Genomic DNA, 18944 nt, shown 5'->3' on the forward strand with positions numbered 1-18944 from the left:
CGTTTTTAGCCCAAAAAAACGACCATGTATAGTAAGGCGTTTTTAGCCCAAAAAACGACCATGTATAGTAAGGCATTTTTAGTCGAAAAAAACGGCCATGTATAGTAAGGCGTTTTTTGCAGAAAAAGACGACCATGTATATATAGTAAGGCGTTTTTTGCCGAAAAAAACCGACCATGTATAGTAAGCCGTTTTTAGCCCAAAAAAATGACGATGTATAGTAAGGCATTTTTAGTCGAAAAAAACGGCCATGTATAGTAAGGCATTTTTTGCCGAAAAAAACGACCATGTATAGTAAGGCATTTTTTGCCGAAAAAAACGACCATGTATAGTAAGGCGGGTTTTTTTGCCGAAAAAAACGACCATGTGTAGTAAGGCGTTTTTAGCCGAAAAAAACGACATAGTATCGTAAGGCGTTTTTAGGCTGAAAAAACGACATAGTAAGCCGTTTTTAGCCCAAAAAAACGACATAGTATAGTAAGGCGTTTTTAGCTAAAAAAAAAAACGTCATAATATAGTAAGGCGTTTTTAGCCCGAAAAAAACGACAGTATAGTAAGGCGTTTTTAGCCGAAAAAAACGACCATGTATAGTAAGGCGTTTTTAGCCCAAAAAAAACGACATAGTATAATAAGGCGTTTTTAGGCCGAAAAAAACGACATAGAATAGTAAGGCGTATTTAGCCCGAAAAAAACGACATAGTATAGTAAGGCGTTTTTAGCTAAAAAAAAAACGACATAGTATAGAAAGGCGTTTTTAGGCCAAAAAAAACGACATAGTACAGTAAGGCGTTTTTAGCCCGAAAAAAACGACATAGTACAGTAAGGCGTTTTTAGCAAAAAAAACCCGTCATAATAGAGTAAGGCGTTTTTAGCCCGAAAAAAACGACATAGTATAGTAAGGCGTTTTTAGCCGAAAAAACGACATAGTATAGTAAGGCATTTTTAGGTCGAAAAAAAGGACTTTTTGGCCGAGAAAAACGCCTTGGGGTTAAAAACGGCTTACTATACATGGTCGGGGTTTTTTCGGCTAAAAACGGCTTACTATACATGGTCGTTTTTTTTGGCTAAAAACGCCTTACTATACATGGTCGTTTTTTTGGGCTAAAAACGCTTTACTATACATGGTCGTTTTTTCGGCTAAAAACGGCTTACTATACATGGTCTTTTTTTTGGGCTAAAGACGGCTTACTATACATGGTCGTTTTTTTCGGTTAAAAACGCCTTACTATACATGGTCGTTTTTTTCGGCTAAAAATGCCTTGCTATACATGGTTTTTTTTTTTGGGCTAAAAACGCCTTTCTATACATGGTCGTTTTTTTTCCGGCTAAAAACGCCTTACTATATATACATGGTCGTTTTTTTGGGCTAAAAACGCCTTACTATACATGGTCGTTTTTTTCGGCAAAAAACGGCTTACTATACATGGTCGTTTTTTTCGGCTAAAAACGCCTTACTATACATGGTCGTTTTTTTCGGCTAAAAATGCCTTGCTATACATGGTGGGTTTTTTTCGGCTAAAAACGCCTTACTATACATGGTCGTTTTTTTCGGCTAAAAATGCCTTGCTATACATGGTGGGTTTTTTTGGGCTAAAAACGCCTTACTATACATGGTCGTTTTTTTGGGTGAAAAACGCCTTACTATACATGGTCGTTTTTTTGGGCTAAAAAAGCCTTGCTATACATGGTCGTTTTTTTCGGTTAAAAACGGCTTACTATACATGGTCGTTCTTTTCGGCTAAAGACGCCTTACTATACATGGTCGTTTTTTTCGGCTAAAAACGCCTTACAATACATGGTCGTTTTTTTCGGCTAAAAACGCCTTACTATACATGGTCGTTTTTTTCGGCTAAAAACGCCTTACTATACATGGTCGTTTTTTTCGTCGTTTTTTTCGGCTAAAAACGCCTTACTATACATGGTCGTTTTTTTCGGCTAAAAACGGCTTACTATACATGGTCGTTTTTTTCGGTTAAAAACGCCTTACTATTCATGGTCCTTTTTTTCGGCTAAAAACGCCTTACTATACATGGTCCTTTTTTTCGGCTAAAAACGCCTTACTATTTATGGTCCTTTTTTCGGCTAAAAATGCCTGACTATATATGGTGGGGGGGTTTTCGGCTAAAAACGCCTTGCTACACATGGTTGTTTTTTTAAATCTAAAAACGCCTTACTATATACTGTACATGGTCGTTTTTTCAGCTAAATTTTTTTCAGCTTTTTTTATAATATTCGTTGCTCAACATATTTTCCATAGGGAACCTCTGAAATACTGAAGACAGCACAATAACCACACATTTTCTTTTTTCTCCTTAAAAAACAGATTTTGTTTTATTTACACTAAATTGTTCAAATGCAGACTCAGAGGTAGTGTGTGTGCTTGTGTGTGTGCTTGTGTGTGTGTGCGTGTGTGTGTGTGTGTGTGCGTGCGTGTGCACGTGCATCCATTGGCAATGTCTATTTCTTCATTTTCTTCTGTCGGTCCAGGAACTTCTGTCTCCTCTCGACCGGGATTTCATCAAGACTGATTCCGTGGTTACTGGACCTGGGACACAGACACTTTACTTCAGTGACATGGTTTTTTTCTCCACCCTACCAAAACACCATCAACAAATGTTAAAGAGTGTCAGCTGCGCGTGAACGTAAATTCTCACCCTCCCTTGAGGTCCGGAGGAACAGGCAAAGGTTTATTGAAGCCGTCTCGCCCCACCAGCCAAAAAGTGTCCTCTGCACCTTTCACCTAAAAACACACATCAATTGTCTCACACTGTAAAGGCTTTTTTTTTTTTTTTGGGTACAATCAGACTATCGATGGACGTATTCGGACTGCATGCATAGTCCGTTTTTAAACATGTCTAAGCCTCAAAGAAAAAAAATGGCATTTTTGATAACCGACATTGATGGTAAATGACATAAATAATTAGACCCAAAAAAAATTTTTTTAATTAACATGATATGATAAGGGATGTTTTTCAGAGTCTGAATCATCTTTATTGGCCACCGTGCCGCCGATTATGTATTACTATTATGTAAATCGCAGGTGTCAAACTCAAGGCCCCGGGGGCCAGATCTGGCCCACCACATCATTTGATGTGGCCCGCGAAACTCTACTTCCATGATCCTTTCTAAAATGTCTCCCCACATTTTTTATTCTCATATGCAATAAATAAGATATATTCTAAGCATTATCTTGTTACCAAACCCCTCATGATATTAACTTAAACAATAGTTGAATCAACAGTTATTCTTGACCTCTTAATATGATTTCAGTCATAACAGCCCTTCAAGTGAAACGGTAAACTAAAATGTGGCCCACGCCAAAAATGAGTTTGACACCCCTGATGTAAATAGTAATGTATAGTGAAGCATATGCTCGGATTGCCTCAGAAGCCCTACGAACAAAAACAGACACGAGGTGTTGCGCCCGAAAATTGGGACATACTGTACCTGAGCTTTTCTGGTCTCCATGTGGTAACCCAGTTTGAGACTTGACAGGACCTTCACTGTGCTCAGACTGATGTGGATTCTGTACGCTGCACAACAAACATCGTAAGTAATTAAAATTAATAAAAAGATAATGTGCTTTTTTTTTTGTGCACATGATCCAACATTCACAAACAATTGGATATTTGCAGCACATACGAAGTCCAGCAGCTTCCATGAGTGAAGCGGTGGTCACAGTGTCGCCGAAGAGACAATACCTGGGCATCGTGAGACCCACCACGCCTGCCACAACTGGACCTGGACAAACATTCACACATATTCATTTTTATTGATTATTTTTAATTAAACGTTACCAAAAACAACATACTGTATGTAGCATGAGCATTTTTTTAATGGAATGATGTCCAATCTCAGACTGATAAAAGACATCAATAGTCAGACTAGGAAAAAAAATGATGTATAGGTCCAAAACAATAACGACGTGATGTAATGCAAAGTTTATTTTGATTGACATTTATAGTAAGGCATTTTTTTTGGGGGGGGGGGGGCAGGGGTGCGGCAACAACTGTGTTTTTACCAGAGTGGAGGCCAATTCTTATCTTGACTTTAATTTCAGGCATGTGCTTGATCTTAAACGCTCCGATGGAGTGCAGGATATCTAACGACATGTTGGACACCTCGGCCGCGTGTCGATGGCCGTTCCGGTTGGGAATGCCGGACGCCACCATGTAGGCGTCGCCAATTGTTTCCACCTGAATACACACGCACAAAAAAAAATAAAAATAAAAATAAAAATAAACAATCAGCTGGACATAAAAAATGGAACACTTTTGCTAGTTTTAAATCCCTCCCAGGAGTTGACCTTGTAGACATCATGAGATGCAATGATGGCATCAAACATGGTATAGAGGTCGTTGAGCAGGTCCACCACCTAGGGGGAAAAAAAACTGCTTATGTATAGAAAGGGGTCATTTTATACGACAAGCGTTTTGAAACGACACCTGTATTGTAAGACATATTTTAAAAATCTGACATGATACATTCCATCCATCCATTTTCCCATCCGCCTTATCCTCACAAGGGTCAAGCTTGGAGCCTATCCCAGCCATCTTCGGGCAGTAGGCGGCGGACACCCTGAACTGGTCACCAGCCAATCGCAGGATACACAGAGACAAACAAACATTCACGCTCACATTCACACCTGGGGACAATTTAGAGTGTTCAATCAGCCTGTCATGCATGTTTTTGGAATGTGGGAGGAAACCAGAGTACCCAGAGAAAACCCACGCGGGCTCGGGGAGAACATGCAAACTCCACACAAGAGGAGCTTGAATTTGAACTCTGGACCTCTATACTGTGAGGCAGACGTGCTAACCATCCCTCCCTCACATGATACAGTGAGGTTTGATAAAAAAAATATAAATAAATTTAAAAAAGCATAACGTAGAGAATGACAGTTTTCAAAATACTTGATGTATAGTAAGGCCTTTAAAAAAACAAAACCAAAAAAACTAATAAAAACAAAATACATAAAGGATCTTTATGACGACATGATGTAAGCGGTATATTGAAAAAAAAACATGGTAGGGAAAGGATTTTTAAAATAAATTATATGATGTAAAAAATGTGGAATAAGGTATCTTAATTGCTTGAAAAAATGTTTATATATATATATATATAAATTTCTCGTCTCACCCCCCCTCGGGTGGTGTCCGTCCCTCATTCAGCTCGGGTCCTCTACCAGAGGCCAGGAAGCTTGAGGGTTCTGCGCAGTATCCTTGCTGTTCCCAGCACTGCACATTTCTGGACTGAGATGTCCGATGTTGTTCCTGGGATCTGTTGCAAGCACTCATCTAGTTTGGGGGTCACTGCCCCGAGTGCTCCGACCACCACAGGCACGACTGTCACCTTTACCTTCCAGGCTCTCTCCAGCTTCTCCCTGAGCCCTTGGTATTTCTCGAGTTTCTCGTGTTCCTTCTTTCTGATGTTTCCATCACTTGGGACCGCTACATCCACTCTAACGGCTTTCCTCTGCACCTTTATCTATGATCACGATATCTGGTTGGTTCGCCATTACCATCTTGTCAGTCTGGATCTGGAAGTCCCACAGGATCTTCGCTCTGTCATTCTCCACCACCTTCGGAGGTGTTTCCCATTTTGACCTTGGGGTTTCCAGTCCATACTCCGCACAGATGTTTCGGTAGACTATGCCAGCCACCTGGTTATGGCGTTCCATGTAGGCTTTCCCTGCCAGCATCTTACACCCTGCAGTTATGTGTTGGATCGTCTCAGGTGCCTCTTTGCACAACCTACACCTTGGGTCTTGTCTGGTGTGGTATATCTGGGCCTCAATGGCTCTGGTGCTCAGGGCCTGCTCTTGAGCAGCCAGGATGAGTGCCTCTGTGCTGTCCTTCCGGCCATATATATATATATATATATATATATATATCACTGAGCCGCCAAGCCTTGTCCAGCCGCCTAAACCACTGAGCTACTAGTTGCCACGAAACAACTAGTAGCTCAGTGTTCCAACATCCACAAACGGCAACTGCTGTCACAACTTGAGATTGATGAGGTACAACGCAGGTTTCATGGTGAAGGGCCCCAGGCTGCCAGATCAGAGGAGGAGGTCATACCAGAGATTGGGAGGCAAGCCCCAATGAATGCAGATGATGAGATTGGGAGGCCAGCCCCAATGAATGAAATGCTGAGCGAGGCAGCAATTGACCTGAAAGCTAAGATCATGGCGAGAATGAAAGCTGGGCAACCTAGAAACCGATTACAACGGCTATGTGAAGTACCACCTGAAAGTCTCATGGAAAGTGTGAATGCAGCACTGAGGGCGATCCCTACCGTAACGATCACGGAAACCAATGAGCTGATATATGCTTCAGCATCAGTGATCCTTGAGATGCTTGGCTATAAGAGCAACCATGGAAGCCATGAGATACGTTACCCACCATGGAAAAGACGGTTGGAGGCTAAGATCAAGGCGGCTCGGAAAGATGTGAGTCAATTGACTGAGGCCCAGAGAGGTTTGATGAAAAGGCCGATACCCGAGAGGTACATCCAGATGACCATACCTGAAGCACTCGAAACTGCCAAACAAAGGCTCCAAGCCTTGTCCAGCCGCCTAAAGCGATACACGAAAGAGAATGAGGCCAGACGAATAAACAGGCTGTTCGCAACACAACCTGCGAAAGTGTACGCTCAGTGGCAGGGTCCTAACAACAGAGCTGACCCACCAAGACTGGAAACTGAAAGGTACTGGAAAGGCATATGGGAGAAGGAGGTTGCACATAACAGCAGTGCACAATGGCTGGTGACCCTGAGAGAGGAGCACAGCAGCCTCCCTGAACAGAACCCAGTTACCATAACAGTGGCAGACATACAGGAAAGAGTCTCAGATATGAAGAACTGGACAGCACCAGGCCCGGACATGATCCACACCTACTGGCTAAAGAAACTCACAGCGCTCCATGAGCGCACAGCAGCACAAATGAACCAGCTGCTGAGGGATGGGACTCACCCAGGATGGCTAACCGAAGGGCGAACGATCCTGATCATGAAGGATCCCTCAAAGGGTGCAGTCCCATCCAACTATCGGCCAATAACCTGTCTCTCCACAACATGGAAGCTCATGTCAGGCATCATTGCGGCTAAGATAAGTGGACACATGGATCAATACATGAGTGAAGCACAGAAGGGCATTGGTAGAGATACCAGAGGAGCCAAACATCAGCTCCTGGTTGACAGAACAGTCGCACAAGACTGCAGGTCCCGACATACCAACCTGTGCACAGCCTGGATTGATTACAAGAAAGCCTATGACTCGATGCCACATACATGGATCACTGAATGCTTGGAGTTGTATAAGGTGAACAGGACCCTAAGAGCCTTCGTTGCGAACTCGATGAGGATGTGGAAAACCACACTTGAAGCCAATGGCAAGCCACTTACCGAAGTGTCCATCAAATGTGGCATATACCAAGGATGCACTCTCCCCACTGCTGTTCTGCATAGGACTGAACCCCCTAAGTCAAGTGATCACCAAGACAGGCTATGGATACCGCCTCAGAAATGGAGCTACAATCAGTCACCTCCTCTACATGGATGACATAAAGCTGTATGCTAAGAGCGAAAGGGACATAGACTCCCTGATCCACACAACCAGGATCTACAGCAGCAACATCGGGATGTCATTCGGGCTTGAGAAATGTAGTCGGATGGTGACTAAGAGAGGAAAGGTAGTCCACACTGAAGGGTCCACACTCCCTGAAGGAACAATAGCAGACATTGAGGACAGCTACAAGTACCTCGGTATACCACAAGCCAATGGCAACCTCGAACTGGCAACAAGGAAAGCGGCTACGGCCAAATACCTCCAGCGAGTGAGGCAAGTCCTAAGAAGCCAGCTCAATGGCAAGAATAAGACCCGGGCAATAAACAGCTATGCCCTGCCAGTGATCAGATACCCTGCAGGAATAATAAGGTGGCCAAAGGAAGAGATTCAGACCACGGACGTTAAGACCCGAAAGCTCCTAACCATGCACGGAGGGTTCCATCCCAAATCCAGCACCCTGAGACTGTACGCAAGCCGAAAGGAAGGAGGCCGGGGACTAGTGAGTGTGAGAGCCACTGTCCAGGATGAAACATCCAAGCTCCATGAATACATCAAGGAGAAGGCTCCAACGGATGACGTACTCAGAGAATGCCTCAGACAATGGGGAACAGAAGATGAGGCGCTGGAAGAGGGACCATCATGGGAGGACAAGCCCCTACACGGGATGTACCACCGGACCATAACTGAAGTGGCCGATCTCAAGAAGTCCTATCAGTGGCTAGAGAGGGCTGGCCTGAAGGACAGCACAGAGGCACTCATCCTGGCTGCTCAAGAGCAGGCCCTGAGCACCAGAGCCATTGAGGCCCAGATATACCACACCAGACAAGACCCAAGGTTGTAGGTTGTGCAAAGAGGCACCTGAGACGATCCAACACATAACTGCAGGGTGTAAGATGCTGGCAGGGAAAGCCTACATGGAACGCCATAACCAGGTGGCTGGCATAGTGTACCGAAACATCTGTGCGGAGTATGGACTGGAAACCCCAAGGTCAAAATGGGAAACACCTCCGAAGGTGGTGGAGAATGACAGAGCGAAGATCCTGTGGGACTTCCAGATCCAGACTGACAAGATGGTAATGGCGAACCAACCAGATATCGTGATCATAGATAAAGGTGCAGAGGAAAGCCGTTAGAGTGGATGTAGCGGTCCCAAGTGATGGAAACATCAGAAAGAAGGAACACGAGAAACTCGAGAAATACCAAGGGCTCAGAGAGGAGCTGGAGAGAGCCTGGAAGGTAAAGGTGACAGTCGTGCCTGTGGTGGTCGGAGCACTTGGGGCAGTGACCCCCAAACTAGATGAGTGGTTGCAACAGATCCCGGGAACAACATCAGACATCTCAGTCCAGAAATGTGCAGTGCTGGGAACAGCAAGGATACTGCGCAGAACCCTCAAGCTTCCTGGCCTCTGGTAGAGTACCCGAGCTGAATGAGGAACGGACACCACCCGAGGGGGGTGAGACGAGGAATTTTTTTTACAGTATATATCCACATCAATGATTTTAAATAAGACTTTAAAACTATGTGACACCTAGGAACGCATTTTTAAAGGACATGCATCGTGAGGTCATTCTCAAAAACATGATGAGTCAAATAAAAAAAAAATGGCATGATGTATAGTCAGGTCTTTTGAAAAAGAAAATCAATTCTATGTATCGTCTTTTTTTTTAAACTTATCTACAGGATGATATTTTTTTAATGATTTGTAAAGAGGATTTTTTGTCGTAGGCTTCTTTTATAGATCTCAAAAAATGTGTATGATGTATATTAAATGACATATTGACTAAAATAATTAATATGAATTATTATAAATAGCTTGGTTTAAAAATAATAATAAAACAGCATGATCTATATTAAATGACGCACATCTGTGGGACTTGAGCGGCTCATACCTCGATGGGCTCGCTGAGAGCCGAGATGGTCGTGAATCCGACGATGTCGCTAAAGTAGAGAGTGCAGTCCGTGTAATGTTCCGGTCGAACCGGCTTCCCTTTCTTCAGAGCCTGAGCCACCGACCTGAAATCGTTTTCGGTTATTCAGAATTAAAAACTGCGGCATTACTCAGTAGACGACCCGGGCGTCACACGCGAACAATGCGCGTGGACATTCTCAGTCGTCACGAGAAGCAATTTCAACACGCAGAGGTCAACAATTCAAATGAGCCTCACTTGGGCAGCAGTTGTCCCACCAGCTTGTCCGTCTTGTTTCGCTCCACCTCGAGTTCATCCGTCCTTTCTCGGATGAGATCTTCCAGGTTGGAACTGTACTGCTCCAACATCCGCAGCATGGAGTCAATGATGTTCGCTTTCTTCCCTCGGTTGAGGCCCCGAAACTGCGGGGACAGGAAAACAAGGAACTCAAATGGGCCACTCCGATGGTAGAGTCTCCTGGCACGGCTTCACCTGCTTGAAGATCTCATCGAAGCTCGGCCTCTTGGCGGGGTCTTCGTTCCAACATTCGTTCATCAGCGTGAGACATTCGGCCGGCGCTTCGTCCACCGAAACCAGGGGCCGGCAGAGAGGGGGCGGCTGCTTCAACCGCTCTATGATCTCTGACGGACAAGGACGAGAGGTCGGGAATCGACGTTGAGACACACGCGCGCGCATTAGAGGACATCCTCCTCACCGAGGGCGGGCATGTCCATCATGGCGTAGGGGGGAGTTCGCGATATGACTTCTTGTATGATGATGGAGAAGCTGAACACGTCCCCGGCCATGGTGCCTCCTCTGACGGGATGCCTCAGGAGCTCGGGTGCAGTCCACAGTAGTTCTGGCGCAACACGCGCAAAGTAGAGTGCATCTGGGAAATCTCCCCAAAGCGTTTGTTTGCGTGTACAATTTTGAGGGGGATGGGAGGAGGAAGTGAGGAGCTTTGTGCGCAGTGAACGTTCTCACTGGGGAAGCGGCAGACGGACGGACACTCGTCGTCCTCACCTTGCGGGTCCTCAGAAACGCTGAGGCCCTCTGAGTGAAGAATCATGGGGATTCCGTAATCTGTGATCTTCAACACAAAGCGCCCGTCAACGAGGCAATTGGTGGACTTGAGACGGCCGTGACTTAAACCCCGCAGATGGAGATGCTTCATCCCCTGAAACACACCCGTCGCTTCTGGTCAGCTGCGATTCCTGTTGGACTTGAACGCGGGGGTCACGTGGTCACCTTGATGAGGTCCATCAGGAGGGACGATTTGAACATCCAATCCAACCTCATGTCGCTGTTGGCCAACAGGTCCGCCAGGCTGCCGCGAGGGCAGTGCTCCAACACCATGGCAAAGATTCCCGAGTCCACGAAGATGCCCAAATAGAGGTTCAGGTTTTCGTGTCGCATGTCCCTTAACTGGAAAGGATTTAAAAAATAAATTTTAGACCAAGCAGAGTCCTGCGTCATCTCTTTCATACCTGGCTAAAAAGCTTCTGTGTACGTTGATTGACTGCCGTCGTGGTGCCCGTCATTGGGAATTTCTTGAGCCAAACCCAGTCACCCTGATAAAAGGGCAAAACTACAAAGTAAAAGGGAGCCGACGCTTCCGATCAAAGAGCATGCGTACCTCCAGTATTCCGATATTGGAGCTCTCGGGCGTTGTTAGTATGTAGCTTCTGGCAATGGAGCGGAATGGCGTTTTGATTTCCAGAAGACTCCTCATGATCGATTCGTCGTTCAGCTTCTAGAGAGTCCAATCACAACACAGTACTTATGATACCGATATCATCTTGGCATCGTGCCGATACGTACGTCTGCACTCATGCTCCCAAAACTACACAACAATACAACTTTGTACTCTGTTGTGAAAACATAGAAATAACATTGCTGATAAATTAGAAATACTTCATACAATATAATATCCGTACTAATAAGTGTTGTCAGTGAAAACACAAACAGAAGTTGTCAGTAACAGTATCAATGTAAGATGGCTGCCCTCTAGAGGCCATTCGTCCGTGCATAGCTGACGTCATGTACACCGTGAAGGAAGTTCATTCATTTCCGGATCCAGTTCAATTTAGCATGCATGATTTTCTCTCCAAAAGATATTGATTAATTGTCCTTCTATTTGGCTGTTCAAAGTTGGATGTTGTCCGCTTTAACGTGGTTCCAGCCGAACGTCTGTGTAATCGATCACATAAGCATTTATTTAAACGTGCTAGCCGTGTCATTGTTAGGTTAGCTTAGCATTGAACATAATTTCTCCGTCTTTTCTCATCATCACTTTGCGAGTATGACACTAGTCAGAAATGTATAGCTTCTTCACTGCCACAGAGATTATTATTATTGATTTAGGAGCGTCTCTGCAACGTGTTTAGGCACACTAGTAACCAGCCGAAGCAATTGCTAGCTAGCTAGCTAGCTGCAGCTGCATAAGTAGCACACAGCTTTCCTCAACCTTCTGACTACCCGCACTAGGTGGCGTCTCGGTGGTTCTTTTTCTTCTGATACTTTATTTTGCCGGATATCGCGGTGTTTGATTGCCAGTTTTGCTATTTGATCCGATAAATATTAATTTCGATCCACAAACAGCAATGTGAAACCGCTTATTTCAAGCCTTGGAGTAGGGGCCACGTCAGTCGCGTGGAGATACTTTTCAACATGCTTTCAACAGTCTTCTGTTGTAAATGATGCTCTGCAAAATGGAAGACGAACTACTTTCTGGCGAAGATGGAGGCAGTCGCAACGCTAGCAAGCACTGAATTCGATCTTGCAACCCCAACAGGGAAAGTGACCAGACACAAAACCAAACTGAAGTAGACTGAAATGTAAAAAAATAAATAAAAAATAGACTGAAATGTGAAAAATGTTGGAAAAGTATGTTCAACTTCAAACCTTTCTGCTGACTTGAGTGTCGATGAAAACTATGTCATCTAGCGTCAGAATGAGTTTCGAGGTGTTCTCGGCTCCCCTTCGCTTCCTGTGCAAACATGTTGTGATTCAAATGATAATTTGGGGGAAGAAAGCACCGAAGATGTCACACACGTGGTTTACGACAGTCCCGATATTTCAAGGTTACGAAAGGCCCGCAGTCAGCTAGCTTGCGTAAGAATACGTCACCGTCTGGCACAACAATGAGGCACTCAGCACGTGCCATACTTAATGTTCTTTTTCATTTTAATGTTTTAATTAGGATTCCGTTTCCTTACCTGATCCAAAAGAAAATGGCTCCGAGCAGAATACAAATCAACGTGAAGAATAAGAACCCTGTCACGGCGTCTGTATCTACAAGGGCAAAAATAAAATAGCATGACGTTGTGATCTTGCGCTTCAATAAGAGAAGAGCGATAGTACTACTGATGCCGCACTTGCGACAAAAGTACCATGGCCACATTGGACTTTAAAATGGACTGAGTGGATCACACAGCACCTGTGCAAGCCTCATCTGGATTGAACCAACAGAAGCTGGCGCTCGGGGGTTTCCCTCCCGGGAAGCTGAAGGAGCGCTTCAGCGGCTTCAGACTTCCAACCGAGCCGATGGTGTGCGTTGGAGCGAGCGTGTGCGTGGGCACGAGTTTGTCGCCGTCGCAGTCCAGCACCACATAGCCAGCCTGCATCCCGTGGCCATCTCTGCCGCCGTACAACACCTGGCGGCAGCCACGGCGGCGTGTTACCAACGGTGCGCCGCTTGGCTTTGGAACACGGACCAACCTGGTTGAAGCCCTGGTAGTCAAAGCCTCCGTCCGACTGGATCAACTGATCACCGGTCACCCATCGGCCGCCGCTCACCTGACGACGCTCCTCCACGGCCTTAGCGACAAAGTAAACCATGTTGAAGATGGTCCCAAAGAGTGGAGACACCTGTTGGAAAAAAAAAACAGAACACTTCATCAAAGTGAACATTCGTCAGGAAGTACTCTGGCCGTGTTTGTGATGTTCATTTTTGTACTTCTGTCGCTGCCACGGCCGATCGGATCTCTCTTTTCATTTGGGCCTGACGAAAAGCTTCGTAGAAATTCTGATCCGACGCCATGGTGACAGTCAGAACAGAGCCGTAGGCGTGGCGAAGTTGGGTGCTGTTGGTCAGTTGGGGGAACACTGTGTCCTGACATTCGGGAGGAAGCAAAACGTTTCAGCTCGTGCATGCACACACGCACACACACACACATACACACACACACACACTCAACTGAAAACAACTGAGCCCTTTTAAACATCCATCCATTTTCCGATCTGCTTATCCTCACGAGGGTCGCGGGGGGTGCTGGAGCCGATCCCAGCTGTCTTCGGGCAGTAGGCGGGGGGGGACACTCCGAACCGGTTGCCATCCAATCGCAGGGCACACAGAGACAAACAATCATCCGCGCTCACACTCACACCGAGGGACAATTGAGAGGGTTCAATCAGCCTGCCATGTGTTTTTTTGGAATGTGGGAGGAAACCGGAGTACTCGGAGAAAACCCACACAGGCACAGGGAGAACATGCAAACTCCACACCGGAAAGCCGGAATCGAACCTTGCACCGCTGCACTGTGAGATGCGCAAACCACTATGTCACCGGGCCGCCCCAACCCCAACACAACCCCCCACCCCCAAAATAAACGGCCACGAAAAAACGTGGACCGTAAGAATCCCCAAGTGGTTTCCTGCGATGATCGGTTACCTGGTAGGGCAGAGCGTACAGCAGGGCGTCATATGGAATAAAGACATAGCCGGCAGACACCATGCCCATGTCCAGAGCGGCCAGGAGGAGCTTTCTCTGATCCTCCCCTCCAATAAGGACAGAACTCATGCACAAGATCACCACTGTTAAAAAAAAAAACACACACACACATGTCAACTTTAAGGCTTTTCTATAAAACGTGACCATGGCCTTGTTTTTGAATACAGGATTTTTATTCCCTGATGGGCTGATGATAACATCACGCATCCTCGGACAGAAAATTTTGGGTTTAGAGAGCCAAGATACCCCAGGCCAGAGTCAGTGGGACATTCCATGCCAAGTCGCACAGTGGGTTGAACTAACCAAGCGGATTTTGATGTTCATGAAACTTGCTGTACTTGTTAGGAGTGATGGCACAACACTAAATCTCAAAATGGAGGTCAATCAGATCAGGGGTTTGGGAGCTACAGCCCATTGAATTTTGATTCGTTGGAAAAAAGGGGCGTGGCAAGACTGTCAATGATCCCCAATGAATATTTGACTTTAATGTAATAGTTGAGGTATGGATATGTTGACTCCTTATTGCTGCTAAACAAAAAAAAAAAAGACATCTCTGAAACTTTTCTATATTTTAGAGAGCATATGTGAGATGCATTTCATGAAAATAGGTCACGTGATCCACAAGGTCAATTTGAAGGTCAGGTTATCAGGTCAGGTCAGGTCAATAGTTCAAGTTACTAAAATACACGCCAATCTTGTTGCAGAGTTGGAATCTTTATTGAATTCTCTTTCCAACATTGCCAATCTTGTGAAGATTGACCCAGTAGCTCCTTAATTTTTGCCAAACTAATAAAATTGACGGGCCATGGCTTCTAACCCCCTGCGCTCATTGGGCCTAAAATTTTAGATTTAGTGTTGTGCCATTTTTCGGATTGTTCAGATGATTTGGCAGAGAACGGCTCCAATGATGTTTGTGACGTGAGAAAAAGCAGAACCGAGCCTTACACAGCCACGCCCATTTTGTGACGCAAAAGCAGTGCTTACCTTTGACCTTGTCCGCATCTCTGATTGCTCGAAGGGCATACCGAGGACCGTCTTTGACGTTCGTTTCCATGGTAACAACAGGGCCGACCGGTAAGCCAAGACCCCTGAGAGCGGAGGCCACTTCCTCTCCGGTGTTAATCCAAACGTCGACCGGAGCTGAGGAAGGGTGGAGGCGAAGCCGGTCGTCAAGAGAGCTTTCAACCCTCGTGACAAATTTGACCTTGTCACATTCCTGACCTGAGATGACGCCAACGTGCGCCCAGTGAAAGAACCGGAACACGGCAAACAGGACCGCGCTGGGGCGAGGAACGGGTGGCAGGTTGGGCCAATTGGCATCCAGGCAACCGGGCGATGCCAGCCCCACCTCCCAGTGTTGAGCCAATAAAGAGGCGGCGTGGCAGAGGGCGGGATTAAAAGGTCCAACGTAGGCGTGGCCGTAACCCTCCATGTCACCAAGTTCTGATAAAGCTTCAAAATCACAGCGAGCAGCAGTTGCTAGGTTGTGAACATTTACGCTCATGTCAGCAAGTTTACTTTTACAGTTAAGCCACGTTCGTTCCCAAATATACATTTTACTGGTCACTCACATTTAAACAACACACTTTTTATCATATATAACAACACAAAAGGGGGAAAATGACAAGTGCAGAATATGAGCCTTGACGAGGTAGTGCCTGGTAATGTGTCCTTTGAAATTGGTGAATTTGCATGTGAGTGTCTGTGTGTGAGCTGTGGCCAACAGCAGCTCACGTATGAATGTGCCCACTGAGTTTGTGTTTGGGTCATTCTATGCCAAGACAGTCCACCCCAAAAAAATCTGAATACAGTCAAACAGTCGGTTTTCGACCATAATCCGTTGCAGAAGGCTGTTCGAAAAACGATTTGTTCGAAAACCAAAACCTCGCTCTTTTTAAAAAAAAAAAAAAGTTCATTGAACACGTCTGCTCACAATGGAAAACGTCACGAGAACGCATCACTTTCTCCTCTACCGGAAAAAGCGTCACTTCCTCGTGTAAGGAGGGCGGGAGGAGTCAGGTGGTGCATTCAAATGCGTTCAGTTTATTTAAGAACCGAAATTCGGTCGTTATCCGAGGCATAAAAAACTCAAAACTTTTGGTTGAAAACCGATTTGGTTGAGAACAGAGACGTTCGAAAACCGGGGCTTGACTATCGTTGAATGAGGCGGATTTTGATTTTAATTTGAATGAAACTTGTTGAAACTGATGGCACAACACTAAGTTTCAAATTTTCGGTCAATGGGAGCTGTGGTTTGGGAGCTACTGCCCACTGAATTTTAATTAGTTTGACAAAAAGGGGCGTGGCCGTCTTCTTTTTAATCCGTATATCTCAGGAACTACTGTATCATTATCTGCAATAATGTAAAAGATTGGTGCAAGGAATAGATATACGGGTTCAAAAGAAGGTGGCCACGCCCCTTTTTGTCAAACTAATTAAAATTCAATAGCTGTTGTAGCTCCCAAATCACTGCTCCCATTGACCGAAATTTAGAAATTTCGTGTTCTGGCATCACAATAAACAAGTACAGCAAGTTTCATTCAAATCAAATCAGATTGGTTAAACTCACTGGGTGATTTGGCATGGAATGACCCGTTTGACTGCTCCGTTGGGGCCCAAGTGATGCTCCCCTTTCCCATTTGGGAGGGCATTACATGACATAAGTACAGTATGAATACCCCAATCGATTGCAACGACACACACCTTTGGAAGTGGAACAATCCTCATCCAACAGTTTGACATCATACCAATACCCTCGGCTCAGGCTGGCGTCAATCCGTAACCTTGAGAGTGCCAAGTTGGCCGCCGCCGTTGGCATGGCCCTGGAGAACATTGGATCGCAGGACCAGGGACCGATGAGAGCCAACTTGAAGGTAGCGGTCCAAACCTCTGCAACACTCAGCCACCACAAACACAGCCCCAGAAACCACCTGGGCGCCAGCATCCTCACTCTAGAAGACAAAGGGAAACAACCAAAAAAAAAAATTTTTTTTTAAACTGTGTGTGTGTGTGTGTCTAATCCAGGTTTCAGGGATATTTTTACTTGGCATCTTTACAGGATTAAACACCTAACCAGAGGAGTCAAGCAAGCAGCAAACGTCACACAACGCTTGTGACCGTCAAACCTGCTGTCGCAAAAGCGGTTTCCACCAAATTCCTGCACAACTGCAATAAAATGATTCGACTAGCCCTTACCATGGACTTCCACGGATAAAAAGAAACACAAGGAGGCCATCGTTTAAAGACCCGAAAGATGAGAAACTGCAACATTTCTAGACAAGTCCAAGTCATAATCCAGCCTGTGGCCTATGGGATTCTACCGACTACAAAAATAATACATACTATGCCAACGCCAAAATATTCAACATCCTATTTGGGTAATTCAACCTCCTTTAAGCAGAAGAAATGTCTATCAAACGCACTTGACATTTTTCAAGCAATTATTTCAGCAAAAAGTAAAAGAAAACCCGGTACCAAGGAGGCACTATTTACCTTTGTCTCCGAGCTTCATTTGTCAGAAGAAAAGCCAGCAAACTGACGCTGAGTCAGGCGGAAGTAGCCGGCGAGTGTTCGGGAAAGAAGCTTTGACTTTAATCTCGTTTAGGTTCGGTGACATCTAATGAGAGCTTGATGGCTGTGTGTGTGCGTGAATGCAAGGTGAGCTGGCGAAACAGAGCCCAGACCTTCCAGTCAGCTATTAAGACATCCAACACAACATCATCTGAGCAGTGGTGGAAAGTGGACCGTTACGTATTTTATTTAAAATGCTTCTGGATGTGGGGCGTGGGTGGAGGGTGTTAATGAAGAGTGCAAAAGTCAACCGCATTGGAGATCTTGATTGAGATCTTGGGGAATCATAAAGTGTGTGTGTGGGGGGGGCAAGCCGGACAGCAGCAACGTGGATAAACGTCCATCGTGAAACATTAACGTTAGTGAAGCAAAATGTTAGATTGGGTCAGCCTAGTGGGCGTCCAGTTTTTCAAAACAAAAGGGATGTTGTGGAAATCTCGTTCGCCCCGTGAAAAAAAATGTATGCTCTCCTCATGAAACTTGACTTGGCACGCGGCTGTTCTGATTTATTAATTATAAAATCATTCCACGTAACCCCTACAATGTTATTACGTACGAATCCTTGCCGTTTTGTGCATCGATGGACAATTTCTATGGATGTTGAGATGTCCTACTGTGCGCTTAGTCAATGAACGCACCTTGAGTCAACCGCCAAACGCGAGTGCGTACGGTCTGTGCTGCATTATCTTTTTTTTTTTTCAACCACGTAACAATCGATCGTTGAATACAAGCCTTTTTTTTTTTTTTTTTTTAGAAAACCTTGCTTATAAAACCGAAAATCGAAAAACTTTCATGTCTTTAACTCATTCACTCCCAAAGACGTTTTTATACGTCTTTTCAGACTTGGTCCAGAATTGGCTGGTACTGAATGAGTTAAATGAAAACACACAAGTGATGCTGCACCGCTTTCACTCCATGCATTTGAGCTCCCGAGACAGAGAGGACAATTGTTTTCAGGGGTAACTGCAATGGCACCTCTGGTGGTCACCCTACGTCGCCCATAAGAACGATTTTTGGTGAAACCAGAAGATATAACTTTACTAATAAGGTGTAACGATAGTTTTTTGTTATTCAGTTGACAATGTTAGCAAAGCGATGATATGTAACTAAACAAGAGGGAATCCGTTTTGTGTGCAGGGAAGTTTCATTTTGTACCTTTGAACCAGA

General features: G+C 45.2%; 1 protein-coding gene across 3 annotated transcripts; it reads right to left on the reverse strand.

Moving 5' to 3' along the window:
• Window positions 1-2253: 2253 nt before the first annotated feature.
• Window positions 2254-17848, reverse strand: LOC147209031 (retinal guanylyl cyclase 2-like). 3 transcript variants are annotated; one of them, XM_086104250.1, is made up of 24 exons: window positions 17700-17848; window positions 16911-17158; window positions 15429-15659; window positions 15192-15347; window positions 14148-14290; window positions 13434-13589; window positions 13196-13345; window positions 12915-13131; window positions 12694-12769; window positions 12380-12464; window positions 11112-11228; window positions 10963-11046; window positions 10724-10900; window positions 10499-10652; window positions 10191-10334; window positions 9968-10116; window positions 9734-9897; window positions 9458-9581; window positions 4307-4375; window positions 4022-4196; window positions 3643-3741; window positions 3448-3533; window positions 2655-2740; window positions 2282-2545 (listed from the first exon to the last, which is right to left on the reverse strand). In XM_086104250.1, exons 2-24 carry the CDS (start codon window positions 17149-17151, stop codon window positions 2458-2460), a joined length of 3171 nt encoding a protein of 1056 aa, XP_085960376.1. In that variant the 5' UTR covers window positions 17152-17158; window positions 17700-17848; the 3' UTR covers window positions 2282-2457. The 3 variants fall into 3 exon arrangements, with proteins under 3 accessions (XP_085960366.1, XP_085960384.1, XP_085960376.1); XM_086104240.1 differs by having other exon boundaries at window positions 2254-2545; window positions 15192-15659; XM_086104258.1 differs by lacking the exons at window positions 14148-14290; window positions 15192-15347; window positions 15429-15659; window positions 16911-17158; window positions 17700-17848 and adding an exon at window positions 13675-14046 and having other exon boundaries at window positions 2257-2545.
• Between the last annotated feature and the right edge of the window lie 1096 nt (window positions 17849-18944).

Source organism: Hippocampus guttulatus, chromosome 2 (genome assembly GCF_054856545.1).
Source record: "Hippocampus guttulatus isolate MCC_2025c chromosome 2, RoL_Hgut_1.0, whole genome shotgun sequence".
Classification (NCBI taxonomy): domain Eukaryota; kingdom Metazoa; phylum Chordata; class Actinopteri; order Syngnathiformes; family Syngnathidae; genus Hippocampus; species Hippocampus guttulatus.

Coding starts and splice junctions, on each gene's coding strand:
- LOC147209031 (XM_086104240.1), bottom strand. CDS start 17,151: ATGCTGGCGCCCAGGTGGTTTCTGGGGCTGTGTTTGTGGTGGCTGAGT. Junction 10,335..10,498: donor CGTTTCTGAGGACCCGCAAG/GTGAGGACGACG, acceptor GTGTTGCGCCAG/AACTACTGTGGACTGCACCC. Junction 2,741..3,447: donor TGGAGACCAGAAAAGCTCAG/GTACAGTATGTC, acceptor GTGTGTTTTTAG/GTGAAAGGTGCAGAGGACAC.